General features: G+C 46.9%; 1 protein-coding gene across 1 annotated transcript; it reads right to left on the bottom strand.

Annotated features, from left to right (window-relative positions):
* Positions 1–19,596: 19,596 nt before the first annotated feature.
* On the bottom strand, positions 19,597–20,969 carry LOC123410658 (chlorophyll a-b binding protein 1B-21, chloroplastic). Its single transcript, XM_045103597.1, has 4 exons — positions 20,665–20,969; positions 20,476–20,578; positions 20,080–20,368; positions 19,597–19,981 (listed from the first exon to the last, which is right to left on the bottom strand). Exons 1-4 carry the CDS (start codon positions 20,859–20,861, stop codon positions 19,827–19,829), a joined length of 744 nt encoding a protein of 247 aa, XP_044959532.1. The 5' UTR covers positions 20,862–20,969; the 3' UTR covers positions 19,597–19,826.
* Positions 20,970–23,619: the final 2,650 nt, after the last annotated feature.

Genomic DNA, 23,619 nt, shown 5'->3' with positions numbered 1-23,619 from the left:
AGATATAAGTGAAGCACATGTGAGCTGAATTGTCTACCAAAAGATATAAGTGAAGCTCGACAAAATCACGGTGAGTGCATGTCTCTCTCTGGGTGTGCATCAAGGATGATTGTGGCACAACAAAAATAAAAGACTCCTACGATACAAGACGCTCCAAGCAAAAACACATAACATGTGGTGAATAAAAATATAGCCCCAAGTAACGTTACCGATGGATTGAAGACGAGAGAGGGGATGCCTTCCCGGGGCATCCCCAAGCTTAGGCTTTTACAACATCCTTGAATCTCTTGGGGTGCCTTGGGCGTCCCCAAGCTTGAGCTCTTGCCACTCTTTATCTTTTTGTCCATAAGAACTTCACCCAAAACTTGAAAACTTCACAACACGAAACTTAAACAGAAACTCATGATAACATTAGTATGAGAAAGCAAACCACCACTTCCTTAGGTATTGTAGCAAACTTAAATTCTACTTATGCTGATGTTGAGTTACTGTATTTTCAATCTTCCATGGCTAATACCCCCAGATACTATCCATAGTTTCACCAAAATAAGCAACCAACACAACAAAAATAGAATCTGTTAACAGCAGACCGGTCTGTAGCAATCTGTATATTTCGTATACCTCTGCTACTTCAAAAATTCTGAAAAATTACGACAGTCTGAAGAATTTGCGTAGCAATCAGCAGCAAAAATAATCAACTCAAAAGCTCTTAGAGGAAAAAATGAAAATTCTTTTCGTGAGCAGAAAGTTTCTGTCTTTTCCAGCATGACCAAACGATCATCCCCAAGACTAATCATAACGGTTTTGCTTGGCACAAATGCAAAAAGAAACACAATCATAACAGAATTATGAAAGTGTGGAAAACACAAAACAGAAAGAAAAAGGATAGATTCGTTGGGTTGCCTCCCAACAAGCGCTTTTGTTTAACGCCCTTAGCTAGGCGAAAAGTGATGGAATCACATATAGTCATCTTTGGTGCTCAAACCATAGGTAGTCCTCATCATAGATTCATAAGGCAATGTTATTGTCTTTCTAGGAAAGTGCTCCATGCCCTTATTTAAAGGAAATTGAAATCTAATATTATCTTCCTTCATATCGATGATAGCACCGGTAGTCCTTAGGAAAGGTCTACCAAGAATAATGGGACATGAAGGATTGCAATCTATGTGAAGTACAATGAAATCCACGGGTACATAGTTCTTGTTTGCAACAATAAGAACATCATCGATCCTTCCCATGGGTTTCTTGACAGTAGAATCCGCAAGATGCAAACTAAGATAACACTCTTCAATCTCATGAAAACCAAGAATATCACATAAAGACTTTGGAATCGCGGAAACACTAGCACCCAAATCACACAAAGCATTGCACTCATAGTTTTTGATCTTTATTTTGATAGTAGGTTCCCACTCATCATGAAGTTTTCTAGGTATAGAGACTTCTAGTTCGAGCTTCTCTTCAAGATATTTCATCATAGCATCTATGATATGCGCGTTAAAGGCTTTGCTTTGGCTATAAGCATGTGGAGAGTTTGCAATGGATTGCATCAAATAAATGCATTCAAACAAGGAGCAATTATCATAATTGAATTCCTTGAAATCCAAAGTGGGAGTTTCATTACTACCTAAAATTTCGACTTCTTCTACTCCACTCTCCACACCTTTATCATCAAGATGGGTGGACTCCGAATCATTGGGGCGTTTTTCAACCAAAGTGGATTCATATCCAGCCCCTCCATAAATAGGTTTGACACGTGAAAACAAAGATTCAAGAGGAGACACACCAAGCACTTTAAGATCTTCGTGATTTGCATCACTAGAACGCACCCTTTTAAACCATTCATGTCTAGCGCAAAGTTGGGCGGTTCTTTCTTTGCTCTCATTCATGGAGATACGCATAGCTTTCAAAGTTTCATCCAAGTTGAACTTGGGAGGAGCGCATCTAACTTTCAAAGCATCAATATCACAAGACATCCTATCAACGCTCTTAGCCAAATCATCTATTTTGAGTAGTTTTTCCTCTATGGACGCATTGAAAATCTTTTGAGAGTTAATGAACTCTTTGATATTAACTCTCTAAATAAGAGGGTAATTTGTTGTGATTTCCATAAGTGTTGTTGTATGAATTGCCATAATTGTTAGAGGGGTTACTAGGAAAAGGCCTAGGAACATAGTTTCCTCTAAAAGCATTGTTGTTACCAAAATTGTTCCTACCAACAAAATTCACGTCCAAACTACCGTTGCTACTCTCAATCAAACAAGATAGTGGCACATCATTAGGATCTACGGTAGCGTTTCTACTAGCAACCAAATTCATCAACTCATCCATCTTAGCACTAAGCGAGTTAATTTCTTCTATAGCGTGCACCTTTTTGCTAGCACGCAACCTTTCAGTGTGCCACTGAGAGTAGTTGGTCATGATATTGTCTAGGAGTTTTGTAGCGTCTCCTAACGTGATTTCCATGAACGTTCCACCTGAGGCGGAGTCCAAGATATTGCGAGAAGCGAAATTCAAGCCAGCGTAAAAGATTTGTATAATCATCCATAAACTCAAGCCATGAGCGGGACAATTTCTAATCATAAGCTTCATCCTCTCCCAAGATTGTGCAACGTGTTCATGATCAAGTTGCTTGAAATTCATGATATCGTTACGTAAGGAGATGATCTTAGCCGGCGGAAAATACTTGGATATGTAAGCATATTTGCACTTATCCCAAGAATCGATACTTTTTTTAGGCAAAGAAGAAAACCAAGTTTTTGCGCGATCTCGCAACGAGAAAGGAAAAAAGTTTCAACTTAATCACGTCATTATCCACATCTCTTTTCTTTTGCATATCACAAAGGTCAATGAAGGTATTGAGATGGGATGCGACATCTTCACTAGGAAGGCCATTGAATTGCTCTTTCATAACAAGATTCAGCAAAGCTGCGTTGATTTCATACGATTCCACCCTAGTGGCGGGAGCAATCGGAGTACTAATAAAATCATTATTATTAGTGCTCGAGAAGTCGCAAAGTTTGGTGTTTTCAGCCATGATGACTTCAACAAACAAACAAGCACACAAGCAAGCAAGAAAACCAGCAAAGAGAAACGACAAAGGCAAAATAAAACGGCAAAAGAGAAAGGAAAATGAAAACGGCGAATGTGAAGTGGGGGAGAGAAAAACGAGAGGCAACTGGCAAAAAAGTAAATGCAGGAGATGAGTTTGTGAGACCTACTTGGATAGATCTTGATCTCTCTTCCCCGGCAACGGCGCCAGAAATACTTCTCATGTCACCTATGCTTCCCTAGCAACGGCGCTAAGAATAGTCGTGTTGACGGCACCAGGAATCCTTCTGATGCGGCTACGCCTTAAGGCACTTCCTAGGCAAATATGCAAAGGATTTCGCCCGTGGCCTTGGAGCCTTGCGTTGGTGTTCCCTCGAAGCGAAAAGGGTGATGTAGCACAGCGGTGGTAAGTATTTCCCTCAGTTTGAGAACCAAGGTATCGATCCAGTGGAGGAGTATCACAAGATCCTGCACAAACACAAAGAACCTAATCCCAATGCTATGAAGGGGTTGTAAATCCCTTATAGATTGTTTGCCAAGTGAGAGCTGAAAGCAACAAAGTAACAAAGCAAAGTAAAAGTGGAGGTGTAAACGATAGATGTCAATAGACCCGGGGGCCGTAGTGTTTACTAGTGGCTTCTCTCATGAAAGCAAGTAAACAGTGGGTGAACAAATTACTGTCGAGCAATTGATAGAACCGCGCAAAGTCGTGACGTCATCTATGGCAATGATTATATCTATAGGCATCACGTCCAAAACAAGTAGACCGATACTGTCTGCATCTACTACTATTACTCCGCACGTCGACCGCTATCCAGCATGCATCTAGTGTATTAAGTCCAAAAGAACAGAGTAACGCCTTAAGCAAGATGACATGATGTAGATGGACAATCTCATATCAACGACAGAGCCCACCTTGTTACCCTCGATGGCAACTAATTAATGTGTGCCTTGCTGCCCCTACTGTCACTGGGAAAGGTCACCACATGGTAGAACCCAAAACCAAGCACTTCTCGGAAACAATTTTATAGAAAAATTGAAGTAAAAATTGCAATTTCTTCCCATTGCAATAATCATAGATCTAGTTCGCCAAACAAAACCCAAGACTCGGAGAGACTTACAAGGATATCAAATCATGCATATAAGAAATCAGCAAAGACTCAAGTATATACCATAGATAATCTGATCACAAATCCACAATTCATCGGGTCTCGACAAACACACCGCCAAAGAAGATTACATCGGATAGATCTCCATGAAGATCATGGAGAACTTTGTATTGAAGATCCAAGAGAGAGAAGAAGCCATCTAGCTACTAACTACGGACCCGTAGTTCTGAAGTGAACTACTCACGAGTCATTGGAGGGGCGATGATGATGATGAAGAAGCCCTCAAACTCCAAAGTCCCCTCCGGCAGGGCGCCGGGAAGGGTCTCCAGATGAGATCTCGCGGAAACGGAAGCTTGCGGTGACGGAAAAGTATTTTCGTGGCTCCCCTGATTTTTTGCTGTATTTTAGGGAATAGATAGGCCAAAGATCTAGGTCAGGGGGCGCTCAGGGAGGCCACAAGCCCTGCCACCGCCGCCTCCCCCTGGTGGCGGAGTGGGGGCTTGTGGGCTCCCTGGAGCCCTCCTGGCTTGGCCCACAGGCCCCCTGATCTTCTTCCGTTGGGAAAAAATCATTTCGGAGATTTTATTCCGTTAGGACTCCGTTCCAAAATCAGATCTGAAAAGAGCCAAAAACACAGAAAAAGCAGGAACTAGCACTTGGCACTGAATTAATAAGTTAGTCCCAAAAAAGATATAAAGGGTACATAAAACATCCAAAGATGAAAAGATAACAGCATGAAACCATCAAAAATTATAGATACGTTTGAGACGTATCAGACTGCTACCCCGACGGTGCCTACTACTACGTGGAGGCCGCTGAAGACAAGGAGTAGTTAGGAGGTTCCTAGGCAGGAGGCCTCGCTTCGTTCGATCGTTGTATCTTTTGTGCTAGCCTTCTCTAAGGCACCCCATGTTTTATGTGTGTACTCAGATATTGTTGCTTCCGCTGACTCGTGTGTTTATCGAGCTTCTGTATTCTAGCCCTCGAGGCCCCTGGCTTGTAATATGAAGCTTGTATTGTTTTATTTGTGTCTAGAGTTGTGTTGTGATATCTTCCCATGAGTCCTTGAGTTTGATCGTACGCATTTTCTTGTTTGATTAGCATACGATTAAATCGAGGGCGTCACACCATGGCCCAAGGGAGGGCACATGGCCGTGGGCCCGTCTGAAGGCCGCCCACGGACTGGAGAGATGGCACGCGGTGGTGAAGGATCCGTGCGGGAGGTGGGGGTCGCGATGACGATCTGGATGGAAGACGCTAGGCGTGGGGAGGAAGGGGGCAACTCTCCAGCCCCACACTGCCCGCCCCACAACCGTCGCCATCATCTGACGATGAAACAGGGGAGGAGTGATGAAGCGATAGGACACATCCAGGAGGGATGGCAACCGCCTCCTCAATCATCGCCGTTATGGCATCCTTCTCATCAGGTACCTCCCCAGCGTCCACCACACCCCAGAGTGCTTGGACCGCTCGGGCTGCTCGGCCACCGTGTGGGTGAGAGAGGCATCCTACTCTGGCGACTCCTCCCCGGTCTCCTCTGAGCTATGAGAGCATGGACGACAGCGGCGGGAGTTGTCGTGCCCCGATCCACCACCAGGCCCATCATCACGTTGGGGCGGCTTTCGAGAGCTAGCCTCCTCCAGGCAAGATGGCGACACACGGGCCGCCTCCACAACCGACATGTGAAGGTCGTAGCCACAGTCATTGAAGAACATCCGCAATTTGGTGTGAAGCGTTGATGGATGAGGGTGCTTGACCTTTGCAGGCACCACCTTTTACCGCGCCAGGGAGGAAAGGCAACCTCAATGATGATACCCAACATCTTGGAATGTTGCGCATCACTCCATCCTGCCTAGCGATTGGAGGAAGCCCACAAACCTGAATCCACACTTTCGAGAGGGTGGCCACCGCCGAGGGATCTCCAGTAGGAACATTGATGTTGAGGGTGAGGTTGTTGAGGGCGAGGGTGAGCTCCATGCTGCGGGTGGCCCATCGAAGGCTGAATGGGTCCGGGATGACTGTCATCAACTCGTGGTCTAAGACCGGAGTCACCTCTGAGTCCCAATCAAGGAAGAATAGGTGTCGGAGCTCCTCCGTGATGATCGTCGGGGATGACGTCTTGCCACAGCGGATGGTGATAAGAGCCAGTAGGGATGGTAAAGCCTCTGACATGGCAATGTTCACGTGAAAGAAGCCTAGGTCATTCACGGCATACCCAAACAACCTCAACTCCCCCTCCGTAAATACACTGGGATAGAGCAGCGTCGAGTGGTCCGTTCTCTTGCACTTATAGCAGACCAGAGGAAGCTTGCAGTTCACCTGACTGTGCCCCTGCCTCCCATAGTTAAAGCAGATGACACCAACGGAAGGGGCACCAGTCACCGCCATGGGCTTGGGGGTGATGGTGGGTTTCGTGACCGAGGAAGAGTTCCCGGCTACCCCGCCCTGTCACTGTGCCCCTTTCTTCTTCTTTTTCTTTGCAAAGGCCCCTTTGTTGCGGCCGATGGGTCCGGCCGGGGGGAATTGTGCCTGCTGCTACTGCAACAAAAGACCTTCCAATGACGCCAGAAATAGGAGTGTTGCTTGATACTCCTCAACAACGGCACCAGAAATCCTTCTGCTACGGCTACGCCTTAAGGGACTTCCTAGGCAAATTTGCAAATGATTTCCCCCGTGGCCTTGGAGCCTTGCGTTGGTGTTCCCTCGAAGCGGAAAGGGTGATGTAGCACAGCGGTGGTAAGTATTTCCCTCAGTTTGAGAACCAAGGTATCGATCCAGTGGAGGAGTATCACAAGTGCCTGCACAAACACAAAAAGCTTGCTCCCAACGCTATGAAGGGGTTGTCAATCCCTTATAGATTGTTCGCCAAGTGAGAACTGAAAGCAGCAAAGTAAAAAAGCAAAGTAAAAAACGAAAGTGGAAACGATAGATGTGAATAGACCCGGGGGCCGTAGTGTTTACTAGTGGCTTCTCTCATGAAAGCAAGTAGACGGTGGGTGAACAAATTACTGTCGAGAAATTGATAGAACCGCGCAAAGTCGTGACGATATCTATGGCAATGATTATATCTATAGGCATCACGTCCAAAACAAGTAGACCGATACTTTCTGCATCTACTACTATTACTCCACACGTCGACCGCTATCCAGCATGCATCTAGTGTATTAAGTCCAAAAGAACAGAGTAACGCCTTAAGCAAGATGACATGATGTAGATGGACAATCTCATATCTACGACAGAGCCCACCTTGTTACCCTTGATGGCAACTACACGATGTGTGCCTTGCTGCCCCTACTGTCACTAGGAAAGGTCACCACACGGTACGAACCCAAAACCAAGCACTTCTCCCATTGCAAGAATCATAGATCTAGTTGGCCAAACAAAACCCAAGACTCGGAGAGACTTACAAGGATATCAAATCATGCATATAAGAAATCAGCAAAGACTCAAATATATATCATAGATAATCTGATAACAAATCCACAATTCATCAGATCTCGACAAACACACCGCCAAAGAAGATTACATCGGATAGATCTCCATGAAGATCATGGAGAACTTTGTATTGAAGATCCAAGAGAGAGAAGAAGCCATCTAGCTACTAACTACGGACCCGTAGGTGTGAAGTAAACTACTCACGAGTCATTGGAGGGGCGATGATGATGGTGAAGAAGCCCTCCAACTCCAAAGTCCCCTCCGGCAGGGCGCCGGGAAGGGTCTCCAGATGAGATCTCGTGAAAACGGAAGCTTGCGGCGGCGGAAAAGTATTTTTGTGGCTCCCTTGATTTTTTTTCTGATTTTTAGGGAATATATAGGCACAAGATCTAGGTCAAGGGGCGCCAGGGAGGCCACAAGCCTGCCCACCGCCGCCCCCCTGGTGGCAGAGTGGGGGCTTGTGGGCTCCCTGTAGCCCTCCTGGCTTGGCCCACATGCCCCGTGATCTTCCTACGTTCGGGAAAAAATCATTTTGAGGATTTTATTCCGTTTGGACTCCGTTCCAAAATCAGATCTGAAAAGAGCCAAAAACACAGAAAAAACAGGAACTGACACTTGGCACTGAATTAATAAGTTAGTCCTAAAAAAGATATAAAAGGTACATAAAACATCCAAAGATGACAAGATAACTGCGTGAAACCATCAAAAATTATAGATACGTTTGAGACGTATCACCTGCCGGCGCGAAAGGTTGTATCATCGCGGGGAGGGGAATTGTGCCTGGCACCGTCACCAAGCTCACGAGGCATCTGTGCTGAGGCGGGATGAGAGAGGATCAGGGGGAGATGGGGAGGGTGCATGAGAGGGGGCATCCTAGGTCGTCGCCGATGACGGGGAAGGATCTTGGGCGGCTTAGAGGAGCGCGGGCACTGGAGAACGAGGAGGCGGAGGCGGCACAGGGTGAGAGGGAGAGGGAGATGGCGCGGGGACGAGGGGAGTAGGGCGTAACCCTATCCTCTCCTTAATGGATGGGTCCCTAGTCGGAATAGTCAAACGACCCACCTCATCCACCAAGCCCAGACCACCGCAAGGCCCACCCTCGACACCTGTGGCCCATCCAGCAGGTGCCGACCCAGCCCATTGAGCGAGAGAGCAGGGCGGGTGGGAAGGGTTTCCCTTCGTACGGCTCCATCCTGGCGACGCCACGACGGCGATGCAACCAGGTCCACGTCGGCGGCCGCGCGCGCATGCTGGGCCAGGCATGAATGCCGGAAATGCCTCCCCGCCATTCCCCAACTCTCAGTGGAGGTCTCCGACGAGCGCTCCAGCCACGGGAAAGGAAGAGGCGTCGACAACTCGCCGTCGTCGAGCCGCCACGAGGTCGCCGCGTGGCCATGGTCTACCCGACCCACAACCCCTCAAGCACACACTCGCCCCCCAGGCCCCCGATAGCCAGCATGACGACCAACACCAGGAGATGGCGGAGAAGGTGCGGGACGGGAGCGAGACAGAGCTGGAATCCAGCTCACCGCAGGGACGTCGGGCAGCACGCCAGCCACCGTCGCGGCCAACGAATCCCCGAAACGACGCGAGCAGTCACCCGCGTCCGCCGCCTCCTCCTCCAGGGCGAGATCCGCCCAAGAATTGGGAAGGATGGAGGGAACGGCGAGAGGCTCGGGGTTTAGGTTGCTGTCAAAGGGCAGGGGGCGGGGGAGCCCGAAGGAGCGGCGGCGACGGCAGGAAGAGGCGTCAAGGACGCACGGGGAGGGCCGGCCAGCTGGATCACCAGCAGCGTCGCCCGCGAGACGCTCCATCCGTTCATGCATGTACTCCAAATTGATGAGTAGTAACATAGATGCCACCTAAGCAAAATAAAATAAAATAATGTTGCAACTAATTAATAAGGAAAGAGACAAATTGAGTAACAAAGCTAGTTACTCATACTATGAGTAATATCACACATATCAAGATAAAATGAGTCTATACACTAACCCAAATGATAACGCCCACATGTGTGATAGGTTTGCACTTCGCCACACATGCGTGTATCCACGTTGATTATTTTTTGCACGAATCCTAAAGGAATCTGTTGGAATTTCAGTGCCACGTAGGCATCATCATGTGTATAGGCGTTGGAGATTTCCCCACGCGACCCACAATGCGCGGTTGCGAGTTGCGCCGTGTGGGCGAACCAGTTTCTGCCCAGAGAGTCACCATCTAGTCCACACACGTGTGGGCGAACTGTTCTTCGCCCACACGACGCTTGTACGTTGCTAGATGGTAACTGAAGTGGCACGTACGTGGTAATTACGTAAACCCACACGACAACTATGATTAGTTGCTAGATGGCAACTTTAGTTGCGCGTACATGTCAACCAGGTAAACACACATGTCAACTACGATTAACCATACATGACAACTATGATTGGACCATGCATGGTAACTAGGTAAACACACATGGCAACTATCACCGTATAACTAAAGTGTCATCCCGCGGAAAACTATAGTCAACCAAAACAGAAAGAGTTGCCATGCTTTTACAACTACATTTGCCATCTCGGGTAAGTAGAGTTGCCATCCCAAGGGGTAACTAAAGTGTCATCCCCCGGATAACTAACATAGCTGCCTAGAACGGGTGCGCAGATTTGTTGGGGAACGTCGCATGGGAAACAAAAAATTTCCTACGCGCACGAAGACCTATCATGGTGATGTCCATCTACGAGAGGGGATGAGTGATCTACGTACCCTTGTAGACCGTACAGCAGAAGCGTTAGAGAACGCGGTTGATGTAGGGGAACGTCCTCACGTCCCTCGATCCGCCCCGCGAACAATCCCGCGATCAGTCCCACGATCTAGTACCGAACGGACGGCACCTCCGCGTTCAGCACACGTACAGCTCGACGATGATCTCAGCCTTCTTGATCCAGCAAGAGAGACGGAGAGGTAGAAGAGTTCTCCGGAAGCGTGACGGCGCTCCGGAGGTTGGTGATGACCTTGTCTCAGCAGGGCTCCGCCCGAGCTCCGCAGAAACGCAATCTAGAGGAAAAACCGTGGAGGTATGTGGTCGGGCAGCCGTGAGAAAGTCGTCTCAAATCAGCCCTAATTGCTCCATATATATAGGAGGAGGGAGGGGGGGCCTTGCCTTGGGGTCCAAGGACCCCCAAGGAGTCGGCCGAGCCAAGGGGGGGAGGACTCCCCCCCCAAACCGAGTTGGACTTGGTTTGGTGGGAGGAGTCCCCCTTCCTTCCCACCTCCTTCCCTTTTTTTTCTTTCCTCTTGATTTTTCTTCTCTTGGCGCATTGGGCACTTGTGGGCTGTCCCACCAGCCCACTAAGGGCTGGTGTGGCTCCCCAATGCCTACGGGCTTCCCCGGGGTGGGTTGCCCCCCCGGTGAACTCCCGGAACCCATTCGTCATTCCCGGTACATTCCCGGTAACTCCGAAAACTTTCCGGTAATCAAATGAGGTCATCCTATATATCAATCTTCGTTTCCGGACCATTCCGGAAACCCTCGTGACGTTCGTGATCTCATCCGGGACTCCGAACAACATTCGGTAACCAACCATATAACTCAAATACGCATAAAACAACGTCGAACCTTAAGTGTGCAGACCCTGCGGGTTCGAGAACTATGTAGACATGACCCGAGAGACTCCTCGGTCAATATCCAATAGCGGGACCTGGATGCCCATATTGGATCCTACATATTCTACGAAGATCTTATCGTTTGAACCTCAGTGCCAAGGATTCGTATAATCCCGTATGTCATTCCCTTTGTCCTTCGGTATGTTACTTGCCCGAGATTCGATCGTCAGTATCCGCATACCTATTTCAATCTCGTTTACCGGCAAGTCTCTTTATTCGTTCCGTAATACAAGATCCCGCAACTTACACGAAGTTACATTGCTTGCAAGGCTTGTGTGTGATGTTGCATTACCGAGTGGGCCCCGAGATACCTCTCCGTCACACGGAGTGACAAATCCCAGTCTTGATCCATACTAACTCAACTAACACCTTCGGAGATACCTGTAGAGTATCTTTATAGTCACCCAGTTACGTTGCGACGTTTGATACACACAAAGTATTCCTCCGGTGTCAGTAAGTTATATGATCTCATGGTCATAGGAATAAATACTTGACACGCAGAAAACAGCAGCAATAAAATGACACGATCAACATGCTACGTCTATTAGTTTGGGTCTAGTCCATCACGTGATTCTCCCAATGACGTGATCCAGTTATCAAGCAACAACACCTTGTTCATAATCAGAAGACACTGACTATCATTGATCAACTGGCTATCCAACTAGAGGCATGCTAGGGACGGTGTTTTGTCTATGTATCCACACATGTAAATGAGTCTTCATTCAATACAATTATAGCATGGATAATAAACTATTATCTTGATACAGGAATTATAATAATAACTATACATTTATTATTGCCTCTAGGGCATAATTCCAACAGTCTCCCACTTGCACTAGAGTCAATAATCTAGCCCTCACATCACCATGTGAATTACATTGTAATAAATCTAACACCCATACAGTTCTGGTGTTGATCATGTTTTGGCCGTGGAAGAGGTTTAGTCAGCGGGTCTGCTACATTCAGATCCGTGTGCACTTTGCATATATTTACGTCCTCCTCCTCGACGTAGTCGCGGATGAGGTTGAAGCGTCGTTTGATGTGTCTGGTCTTCTTGTGAAACCTTGGTTCCTTTGCTAAGGCAATGGCACCAGTGTTGTCACAGAACAAGGTTATTGGATCCAGTGCACTTGGCACCACTCCAAGATCCGTCATGAACTGCTTCATCCAGACACCCTCCTTAGCCGCCTCCGAGGCAGCCATGTACTCCGCTTCACATGTAGAATCTGCTACGACGCTTTGCTTGGAACTGCACCAGCTTACTGCACCCCCATTAAGAATAAATACGTATCCGGTTTGCGACTTAGAGTCGTCCGGATCTGTGTCAAAGCTTGCATCGACGTAACCTTTTACGGCGAGCTCTTCGTCACCTCCATACACGAGAAACATCTCCTTAGTCCTTTTCAGGTACTTCAGGATATTCTTGACCGCTGTCCAGTGATCCACTCCTGGATTACTCTGGAACCTACCTGCCATACTTATGGCTAGGCTAACATCCGGTCTAGTGCACAGCATCGCATACATGATAGAACCTATGGCTGAAGCATAGGGGACGGAGCGCATATGCTCTCTATCTTCATCAGTTGCTGGGCACTGAGTCTTACTCAATCTCGTACCTTGTAACACTGGCAAGAACCCTTTCTTGGACTGTTCCATTTTGAACCTCATCAAAACTTTATCAAGGTATGTGCTTTGTGAAAGTCCTATCAGGCGTTTTGATCTATCCCTATAGATCTTAATGCCTAGAATGTAAGCAGCTTCTCCTAGGTCCTTCATAGAGAAACTTTTATTCAAGTAACCTTTTATGCTCTCCAAAAGCTCTACGTTGTTTCCAATCAGTAATATGTTATCTACATATAATATTAGAAACGCCACAGAGCTCCCACTCACTTTCTTGTAAATACAAGATTCTCCAACCACTTGTATAAACCCAAATGCTTTGATCACCTCATCAAAGCGTTTGTTCCAACTCCGAGATGCTTGCACCAGTCCATAAATGGATCGCTGGAGTTTGCACACCTTGTTAGCACTTTTAGGATCGACAAAACCTTCGGGTTGCATCATATACAACTCTTCCTTAAGGAAACCGTTAAGGAACGCCGTTTTGACATCCATCTGCCAGATTTCATAATCGAAAAATGCTGCTATTGCTAACATGATTCTGACGGACTTAAGCATTGCCACGGGAGAGAAAGTCTCATCGTAGTCAATTCCTGGAACTTGTGAAAAACCCTTTGCCACAAGTCGAGCTTTATAAACGGTCACATTACCGTCAGCGTCTGTCTTCTTCTTAAAGATCCATTTGTTCTGAATAGCCTTGCGGCCCTCAGGTAGTATCTCCAAAGTCCACACTTTGTTCTCATACATGGATCCTATCTTGGATTTCATGGCTTCTAGCCATTTGTTGGAATCTGGGCCCACCATTGCTTCTTCATAATTTGTAGGTTCATTGTTGTCTAACAACATGATTGATAAGACGGGATTACCGTACCACTCTGGAGCAGCGCGTGATCTCGTCGACCTGCGTGGTTCAACAGAAACTTGAACTGGAGTTTCATGATCATCATCATTAACTTCCTCCTCAACCGGCGTCGCAATGACAGAGGTTTCCCTTGCCCTGCGCCACCATCCAGAGGGATGAGAGGTTCGACAACCTCGTCAAGTTCTATCTTCCTCCCACTCAATTCTCTCGAGAGAAACTTCCTCTCGAGAAAAGTTCCGTTCTTAGCAACAAACACTTTGCCCTCGGATTTGAGATAGAAGGTGTACCCAACTGTCTCTTTTGGGTAACCTATGAAGACGCATTTTTCCGCTTTGGGTTCCAGCTTTTCAGGCTGAAGCTTTTTGACATAAGCATCACATCCCCAAACTTTAAGAAACGACAACTTTGGCCTTTTGCCATACCACAGTTCGTATGGTGTCGTCTCAACGGATTTTGATGGTGCCCTATTTAAAGTGAATGCAGCTGTTTCTAATGCATAACCCCAAAATGATAACGGCAAATCAGTAAGAGACATCATAGATCGCACCATCTCTAACAAAGTACGATTACGACGTTCGGACACACCATTACGCTGTGGTGTTCCAAGCGGTGTTAACTGCGAAACAATTCCACATTGTCTTAAGTGAGCCCCAAACTCGAAACTCAGATATTCACCCCCACGATCAGACCGCAGGAACTTGATCTTCTTGTTACGATGATTTTCCACTTCACTCTGAAATTGCTTGAACTTTTCAAATGTTTCAGACTTGTGCTTCATCAAGTAGACATAACCATATCTACTCAAATCGTCAGTGAAGGTGAGAAAATAACGATATCCGCCGCGTGCCTCTACGCTCATTGGACCACACACATCGGTATGTATGATTTCCAACAAGTCACTTGCACGCTCCATTGTTCCGGAGAACGGAGTTTTAGTCATCTTGCCCATGAGGCATGGTTCGCACGTGTCAAGTGAATCAAAGTCAAGTGACTCTAAAAGTCCATCAGCATGGAGTTTCTTCATGCGCTTTACACCAATATGACCCAAGCGGCAGTGCCACAAAAATATGGCGCTATCATTGTTTACTCTAACTCTTTTGGTCTCAATGTTATGTATATGTGTATCGCTATCAAGATTCAATATGAACAATCCTCTCACATTCGGTGCATGACCATAAAAGATGTTACTCATAGAAATAGAACAACCATTATTCTCAGACTTAAAAGAGTAACCGTCTCGCAATAAACAAGATCCAGATATAATGTTCATGCTCAACGCAGGCACTAAATAACAATGATTTAAGTTCATCACTAATCCCGATGGTAGCTGAAGTGACACTGTGCCGACGGCGATTGCATCAACCTTGGAACCATTTCCTACGCGCATCGTCACTTCGTCTTTCGCCAGCCTTCGTCTATTCCGCAGTTCCTGTTTCAAGTTGCAAATGTGAGCAACAGAACCGGTATCGAATACCCAGGCACTACTACGAGAGCCGGTTAAGTACACATCAATAACATGTATATCAAATATACCTGATTTTTCTTTGCCCGCCTTCTTATCTGCCAGATACTTGGGGCAATTGCGCTTCCAGTGACCCATACCCTTGCAATAGAAGCACTCTGTTTCAGGCTTAGGTCCAGCCTTGGGTTTCTTCGGCGAATTGGCAACAGGCTTGCCGCTCTTCTTCGAATTGCCCTTCTTGCCTTTGCCGTTTCTCTTGAAACTAGTGGTCTTGCTCACCATCAACACTTGATGCTCTTTACGGAGTTCAGACTCTGCGACTTTCAGCATCGCAAACAACTCGCCGGGAGACTTGTTCATCCCTTGCATGTTGTAGTTCAACACAAAGCTTTTATAGCTTGGCGGCAGTGATTGAAGGATTCTGTCAGTGATAGCCTCTTGCGGGAGTTCAATCCCCAGCTCAGCTAGACGGTTTGAGTACCCAGACATTTTGAGCACATGTTCACTGACAGACGAGTTTTCCTCCATCTTGCAAGCATAGAATTTATCGGAGGTCTCATACCTCTCGATCCGGGCGTTCTTCTGAAATATAAACTTCAACTCCTGGAACATCTCAAATGCTCCATGACGCTCAAAGCGACGTTGAAGTCCCGGTTCTAAGCCATACAAGACTGCACATTGAACTATTGAGTAGTCCTCCTTACGCGCTAACCAAGCGTTCTTAACATCCTGATCAGCCGTAGCGGGTGGTTCATCTCCTAGCGCAGCATTAAGGACATAATCCTTCTTCCCAGCTTGTAAGATTAGCTTAAGATTACGAGCCCAGTCTACAAAGTTGCTTCCATCATCTTTCAACTTAGCTTTCTCTAGGAACGTATTAAAATTCAGGATGACACTCGCGTGAGCCATGATCTACAACACAAATATATTCAAAGTGGACTTAGACTATGTTCAAGATAATTAGAGTTCAACTTAATCAAATTATATGCTAAACTCCCACTCAAAAAGCACATCTCTCTTGTCATTTGAGTGGTTCATGATCCACTTACACTATCCCAAGTCCGATCATCACGTGAGTTGAGTATAGTTTCAGTGGTAAGCATCCCTATGCTAATCATATCAACTATATGATTCATGATCGACCTTTCGGTCTCATGTGTTCCGAGGCCATGTCTGCACATGCTAGGCTCGTCAAGCTTAACCCGAGTGTTCCGCGTGCGCAACTGTTTTGCACCCGTTGTATGTGAACGTTGAGTCTATCACACCCGATCATCACGTGGTGTCTCGAAACGACGAACTGTAGCAACGGTGCACAGTCGGGGAGAACAGAATTTCATCTTGAAATTTTAGTGAGAGATCACCTCATAATGCTACCGTCGTTCTAAGCAAAATAAGGTGCATAAAAGGATTAACATCACATGCAATTCATAAGTGACATGATATGGCCATCATCACGTGCTTCTTGATCTCCATCACCAAAGCACCGGCACGATCTTCTTGTCACCGGCGCCACAGCATGATCATCCATCAACGTGTTGCCATCGGGGTTGTCGTGCTACTTATGCTATTACTACTAAAGCTACATCCTAGCAAAATAGTAAACGCATCTGCAAGCACAAACGTTAGTATAAAGACAACCCTATGGCTCCTGCCGGTTGCCGTACCATCGACGTGCAAGTCGATATTTCTATTACAACATGATCATCTCATACATCCAATATATCACATCACATCGTTGGCCATATCACATCACAATCATACCCTGCAAAAACAAGTTAGACGTCCTCTAATTTTGTTGTTGCATGTTTTACGTGGTGACCAAGGGTATCTAGTAGGATCGCATCTTACTTACGCAAACACCACAACGGAGATATATGAGTTGCTATTTAACCTCATCCAAGGACCTCCTCGGTCAAATCCGATTCAACTAAAGTGGGAGAAACCGTCACTTGCCAGTCATCTTTGAGCAAAGGGGGTTACTCGTAACGATGAAACCAGTCTCTCGTAAGCGTACGAGTAATGTCGGTCCAAGCCGCTTCAATCCAACAATACCGCGGAATCAAGAAAAGACTAAGGAGGGCAGCAAAACGCACATCACCGCCCACAAAAACTTTTGTGTTCTACTCGAGAAGACATCTACGCATGAACCTAGCTCATGATGCCACTGTTGGGGAACGTCGCATGGGAAACAAAAATTTTCCAACGCGCACGAAGACCTATCATGGTGATGTCCATCTACGAGAGGGGATGAGTGATCTACGTACCCTTGTAGACCGTACAACAGAAGCGTTAGAGAACGCGGTTGATGTAGTGGAACGTCCTCACGTCCCTCGATCCGCCCCGCGAACAATCCCGCGATCAGTCCCACGATCTAGTACCGAACGGACGGCACCTCCGCGTTCAGCACACGTACAGCTCGACGATGATCTCAGCCTTCTTGATCCAGCAAGAGAGACGGAGAGGTAGAAGAGTTCTCCGGCAGCGTGACGGCGCTCCGGAGGTTGGTGATGACCTTGTCTCAGCAGGGCTCCGCCCGAGCTCCGCAGAAACGCGATCTAGAGGAGAAACCGTGGAGGTATGTGGTCGGGCAGCCGTGAGAAAGTCGTCTCAAATCAGCCCTAATTGCTCCATATATATAGGAGGAGGGAGGGGGGGCCTTGCCTTGGGGTCCAAGGACTCCCAAGGAGTCGGCCGAGCCAAGGGGGGGAGGACTCCCCCCCCCCAAACCGAGTTGGACTTGGTTTGGTGGGAGGAGTCCCCCTTCCTTCCCACCTCCTTCCCTTTTTTTTCTTTCCTCTTGATTTTTCTTCTCTTGGCGCATTGGGCACTTGTGGGCTGTCCCACCAGCCCACTAAGGGCTGGTGTGGCTCCCCAATGCCTACGGGCTTCCCCGGGGTGGGTTGCCCCCCCCCGGTGAACTCCCGGAACCCATTCGTCATTCCCGGTACATTCCCGGTAACTCCGAAAACTTTCCGGTAATCAAATGAGGTCATCCTATATATCAATCTTCGTTTCCGGACCATTCCGGAAACCCTCGTGACGTTCGTGATCTCATCCGGGACTCCGAACAACATTCGGTAACCAACCATATAACTCAAATACGCATAAAACAACGTCGAACCTTAAGTGTGCAGACCCTGCGGGTTCGAGAACTATGTAGACATGACCCGAGAGACTCCTCGGTCAATATCCAATAGCGGGACCTGGATGCCCATATTGGATCCTACATATTCTACGAAGATCTTATCGTTTGAACCTCAGTGCCAAGGATTCGTATAATCCCGTATGTCATTCCCTTTGTCCTCCGGTATGTTACTTGCCCGAGATTCGATCGTCAGTATCCGCATACCTATTTCAATCTCGTTTACCGGCAAGTCTCTTTACTCGTTCCGTAATACAAGATCCCGCAACTTACACTAAGTTACATTGCTTGCAAGGCTTGTGTGTGATGTTGCATTACCGAGTGGGCCCGGAGATACCTCTCCGTCACACGGAGTGACAAATCCCAGTCTTGATCCATACTAACTCAACTAACACCTTCGGAGATACCTGTAGAGTATCTTTATAGTCACCCAGTTACGTTGCGACGTTTGATACACACAAAGCATTCCTCCGGTGTCAGTAAGTTATATGATCTCATGGTCATAGGAATAAATACTTGACACGCAGAAAACAGCAGCAATAAAATGACACGATCAACATGCTACGTCTATTAGTTTGGGTCTAGTCCATCACGTGATTCTCCCAATGACATGATCCAGTTATCAAGCAACAACACCTTGTTCATAATCAGAAGACACTGACTATCATTGATCAACTGGCTAGCCAACTAGAGGCATGCTAGGGACGGTGTTTTGTCTATGTATCCACACATGTAAATGAGTCTTCATTCAATACAATTATAGCATGGATAATAAACTATTATCTTGATACAGGAATTATAATAATAACTATACATTTATTATTGCCTCTAGGGCATAATTCCAACAAGATTTACTTCGTGTTACACACGCAAATGGGGATGGATAATACTTGTTGGACGTGTGGCATGAAGTAGTTGTGTCCACACATGTGGTCAGTTCTATTATTCTCCCACACACAATTCGTGTGGGCTACCTTCTGTGTACGCCATACACGGTGTGTGTGGATGTCTAATATATCACACTATGATGAATATCAGGACCCCAAACTAATAGATGAAAATCTCTATGTTACTATCCATTATAGAGATGATAACTTATACTAGTAACATATTCATGTTACTACTTTATATGTTATCCTTTATTATGATAGTCTGACTGTCCGTGGACATGTGATGACTTCTGTTTGGTGGGCCGCGTTGGGGATGTCCTAAGCTCAATGAAATGTTAAGGTGATCACGTGATAACTATCCGTACACATCATCATGCAAAGAATTTATACAGATCACACGGATGCATTCGCAACAGCGGCCGCTACTTAAGCTTTACACATTACAAAGGTTGCCGGCCGGAGAGCCGACGTTGTTGTACAGTTCCAGCACGCACGGACGGTGCGCGCGCAGAGCCAGCGTGGCAAGGTGATCAACCAATGGATCGACTCAGAAACATGAATGAAAACCATGCGCTCCGGCTCCTCGATCTCCTCTCAGCCCGGTCGGCTCCGCTCAAGGGCCGTAGATATTTCTGGGGATGACGATGTCGCCGATGTTGTTGTGCCACGGGTCCGCGAGGTGCGTGGCCAGGTTCTCCAGCGGGCCGGTGCCGGGGTACGCCGACTGCTGCACGCAGAACCCCACGAACGCCAGCATCGCCAGCCGCCCTGCAATGCATTCCCCACGGACGAACGCGTCAGCTTGTTCTATCTACGTATGATTCTTCATTCGATAACGGGGTATATGTGATGGGACTGGGACGTACCGTTCTTGATCTCCTTGAGCTTGAGCTCCTCGAACTTGGCGGGGTCCTTGGAGAAGCCGAGCGGGTCGAAGGCGCCGCCGGGGTACTTCTTCTTCTCCGGGTCCTTCTCCATGGTGCGCTGCTGCTCCGCGAAGGCGATGGCCAGGAACTCGATCGCCAGGATGGTCGGCAGGTTGCCCCACGGCACCGGGTTGCCCAGGTACGTCGCCTGCCCGTCTGGGAGCGCCGCCCACTCCTGCGCCTTCACCCAGTTGCCCAGCCCCAGCGCCTCCGGCACCAGCACCCCTGGCTGCACGTTGTCCATGCCACGTACAGCGCAACCCATGTTATTACTACCAGCGAACAACTCAACAATGGCTGATGGATGTGGTGCAGAGGAGGAGGTGGAGGACGTACCACGCAGAGCATGGCCCAGCGGCAGTGGTAGATCTCGGACTCCTTGAACCGCTCGAAGTTCTCCGGCACGGTGGCGAGGCCCAGGGGGTCGAACCCGAAGTCCCTGCAGGGAGAACAGAAATCGCCGGTCAGATTGATTGATGTCGAGTCGATCGGCTACTAGCTAGCCAGCTCTGTTGCTTTAGTCACCCTGGCGAGGAGCCGTCCAGATGGGCGGGGCGGGGCTGGCCGGGGAACCACTCGGCGGACATGGTGACGCGGCCGGAGGTGGTGGCGTAGGCGCAGAACGGCAGTCCGGAGCGGCCGGACCGGGACGAAGGCGCCAGCAGGCTCGGCACGCCCACGGCGCTGCAGCTCCTGAGCCCGCTTGACGACGCCATAGCCATTGCTGCTCTCTCGATGCTGGCTGCTCCTTGCTGCGCGGTGAGACAACAACAGGAAGAAGAACAGGCGTGCGCTCTGAGAGGACAAGGGAATCTGAGGCTGCTAATAAGAGCACGAGAGGCCGGAGACGGAGCGAGATGGGGATATCCAAATGCCGCCGGCCATTGGCTGCAATATCCGCACGAGAACGAGCCATTGGGCCACGTCGGATCGTGGCATCTGCGACTGTGCTACGTGGCGCCCCCCGCGTTCTCTAATCGCTATCCTGCGTGGCATCTCTCCCAGGCTCCTGTGGTCCACATATTCATGTCTTCAAGGTATGGAAAATCTGCTGCTGGCTCAATGTAGGTAACTTCTATCCACCAAATCCAGATGGGATTATTAGACGCAAATGTTTTCTTTCTCAATTTTATCTGCTAAAATCTCCATGCACGGGTGTTTTAGCCCGTGGTGCACTCTTTCTTGCATCATAAGTTTCCTAGTCTAAGTCGGTTTGTAATACCTAATCTAAGTCGGTGTGTATCGATATATAAAGTCATGTACTTTCGCCGTTTCAAAATAAGTGTCTCAACTTTGTACTATCTCTATGTAACGACTAGACCTCGATCAGTCCAGTCTCTATGCATCTGTGTCATCATTGGATCGGTATGCTGACACGCACAGTACTTCGATGGGTATTATAACAGAGTAGCAATCACACACATATTACAACGAATGTCTCAAAGAGAACTTATTACAATAATATGGCCTAAGGCCATCTAAATATGATAACAACGGAAGGCTTGAAAGATAAAGTAGGTCCATCAACTCCAACGGCATAGCTGAGTGCAAAACAATGACCTATGGCACTTACTCGATATCTGAAAAGTCTGCAACATGAACGTTGCAGCCCAAAACGGGTCAGCACATGGAATATGCTGGCAAGGTAACACATAGAGAGTGAACAGAATACAAACTATCTCTACATCAATACTTGGCTGGTGAAAAGCTCTATGGTTAACAGTTTTGCATAAAGCCAAATTTCTTCCTAAGTGGAACAAAGTTTATTTAACTACGTTGTTAGTTATTAAACAATGAGAAGGTTCCTCCAACTCAAATCCAAAATAATCATCATTAACCCGCAAATTAATTTAGAGTGTTGAGATACACATGAAAATCCAAGAACCAGATACTCAAGATGTCCATAACCGGGGACACGGCTAATCATGATTAGTTTGTACACTCTTCAGAGGTTGCGCACTTTTCCCACAAGACTCGAAATACATCCATGGTCGGAGAATTCGAGACAGAGTCTTTCTGAAGCATTAACTCTCTACTTCTCGGTAGACCGTACCACCTATACCCTCTACATATGCTAGCCTACCACTTCGAGAGCTTCACGCAACTTACTCAACTATGCTAGAGCCCATAATAGCTTGCGGCTGCACACGTAAGTTTCAGGTATGAATAGTCTTATGATCCCTTTGAAGCTGGGTGGCGGACCTTAGGATGATCACACGGTTCCCCCGGGATATCCTGACAGCCACTCGGGATTCCAGGGTGCCTCAAGCAATCCACCGAGATGTGTATTTAAGTAGCCACCTTAAGTTAACCTTCAATTAACAATACTCACATCTGTCATGGAAATCACTCACCCAAATAATCGTCTACGAGCATAGCGTAGCAATAATAGCATAACATAGAAGTAACTCCCAAAAGTTTGATAGTAAACAGGTAATAGGTTCTACCTGAGTATCTACTTCCCAATACCCACATGTTAATTAGATCCTAACCATGCAATGTGTGAGGATGGATCTAATGCAATAAAAACTAGGTAATAAGGGATATGATCAAAGTGTTACTTGCCTTGCTGATAATCCGCAAACCTAGGGACTCGTAGTAGCACGCTTCACAATCCGGGTATTCTATCGCAACAAACAATAGCACACATAAGCAACAGTATAGATGCACGGGTAAAATCGAATAAGATCTAACCAGAAAGTTCAAGTAAAGAGCTCCGGTTTGCAAAAAGAATCAAATCAAACGGATCAACGAAACTCAAACTGCGAAAGAAACGAGATTCGTTTACTAATCTGGACTAAAGTAAAAAATTATTTATAAAAATCTTGTGCAAGTGGATTAATCGAAAAGCGATTTTCGTGACGAAAATCTAGGCGTTTGAATCACCTGATTCCGATAAACGAGCGAAAAGTTATACTAAAACGAAATTCGGATCAGGAATCGCGATCGAAATTAACCGCGGAAAAATCCGAAAAAATAAATCCGACGAACAGATGGACGAACGAACGTTCGTCGTCTGAAATTAATTAACGAACAGTGTTCGTTAAAACAAACGTACGGACGAAAGTCCGTTAATTAAATAAACCAAAAAATAAAAATAAAAATAAAAATTTGAAAAATTATTTTTTCTACCTCGGGCGGCGTGCTCCGCCGAGGGGCGGCGAGCGGCGGCTAGGGTTTGTGCGCGCAAGGGGGGCTTATATAGGTCTCCGCGGTCAGTTCATTTTTTTTAAATCGGACGAGATAGAAAATTTAAAAGTAAGTCCATACGAACTTCGATTTCGATGAAACAAATTTTGCCGGACTCGTAAAAATGAGCTCTACAACGTGGTCATTTTTGAAAGGCCGAAATAATATTTTGAAAAATGCGTATTTTCGTAAATCCAATAAAATAGCAAATAAAATCCAAATAAAAATTATTATTTGGCTTTAATATTTTTCCTCTCAAATATTTCTAATTTTTGGGAAAGTCATTTTATC

Source organism: Hordeum vulgare, chromosome 7H (genome assembly GCF_904849725.1).
Source record: "Hordeum vulgare subsp. vulgare chromosome 7H, MorexV3_pseudomolecules_assembly, whole genome shotgun sequence".
NCBI lineage: Eukaryota > Viridiplantae > Streptophyta > Magnoliopsida > Poales > Poaceae > Hordeum > Hordeum vulgare.
This window is presented reverse-complemented; position numbering and strand designations above follow the sequence as displayed.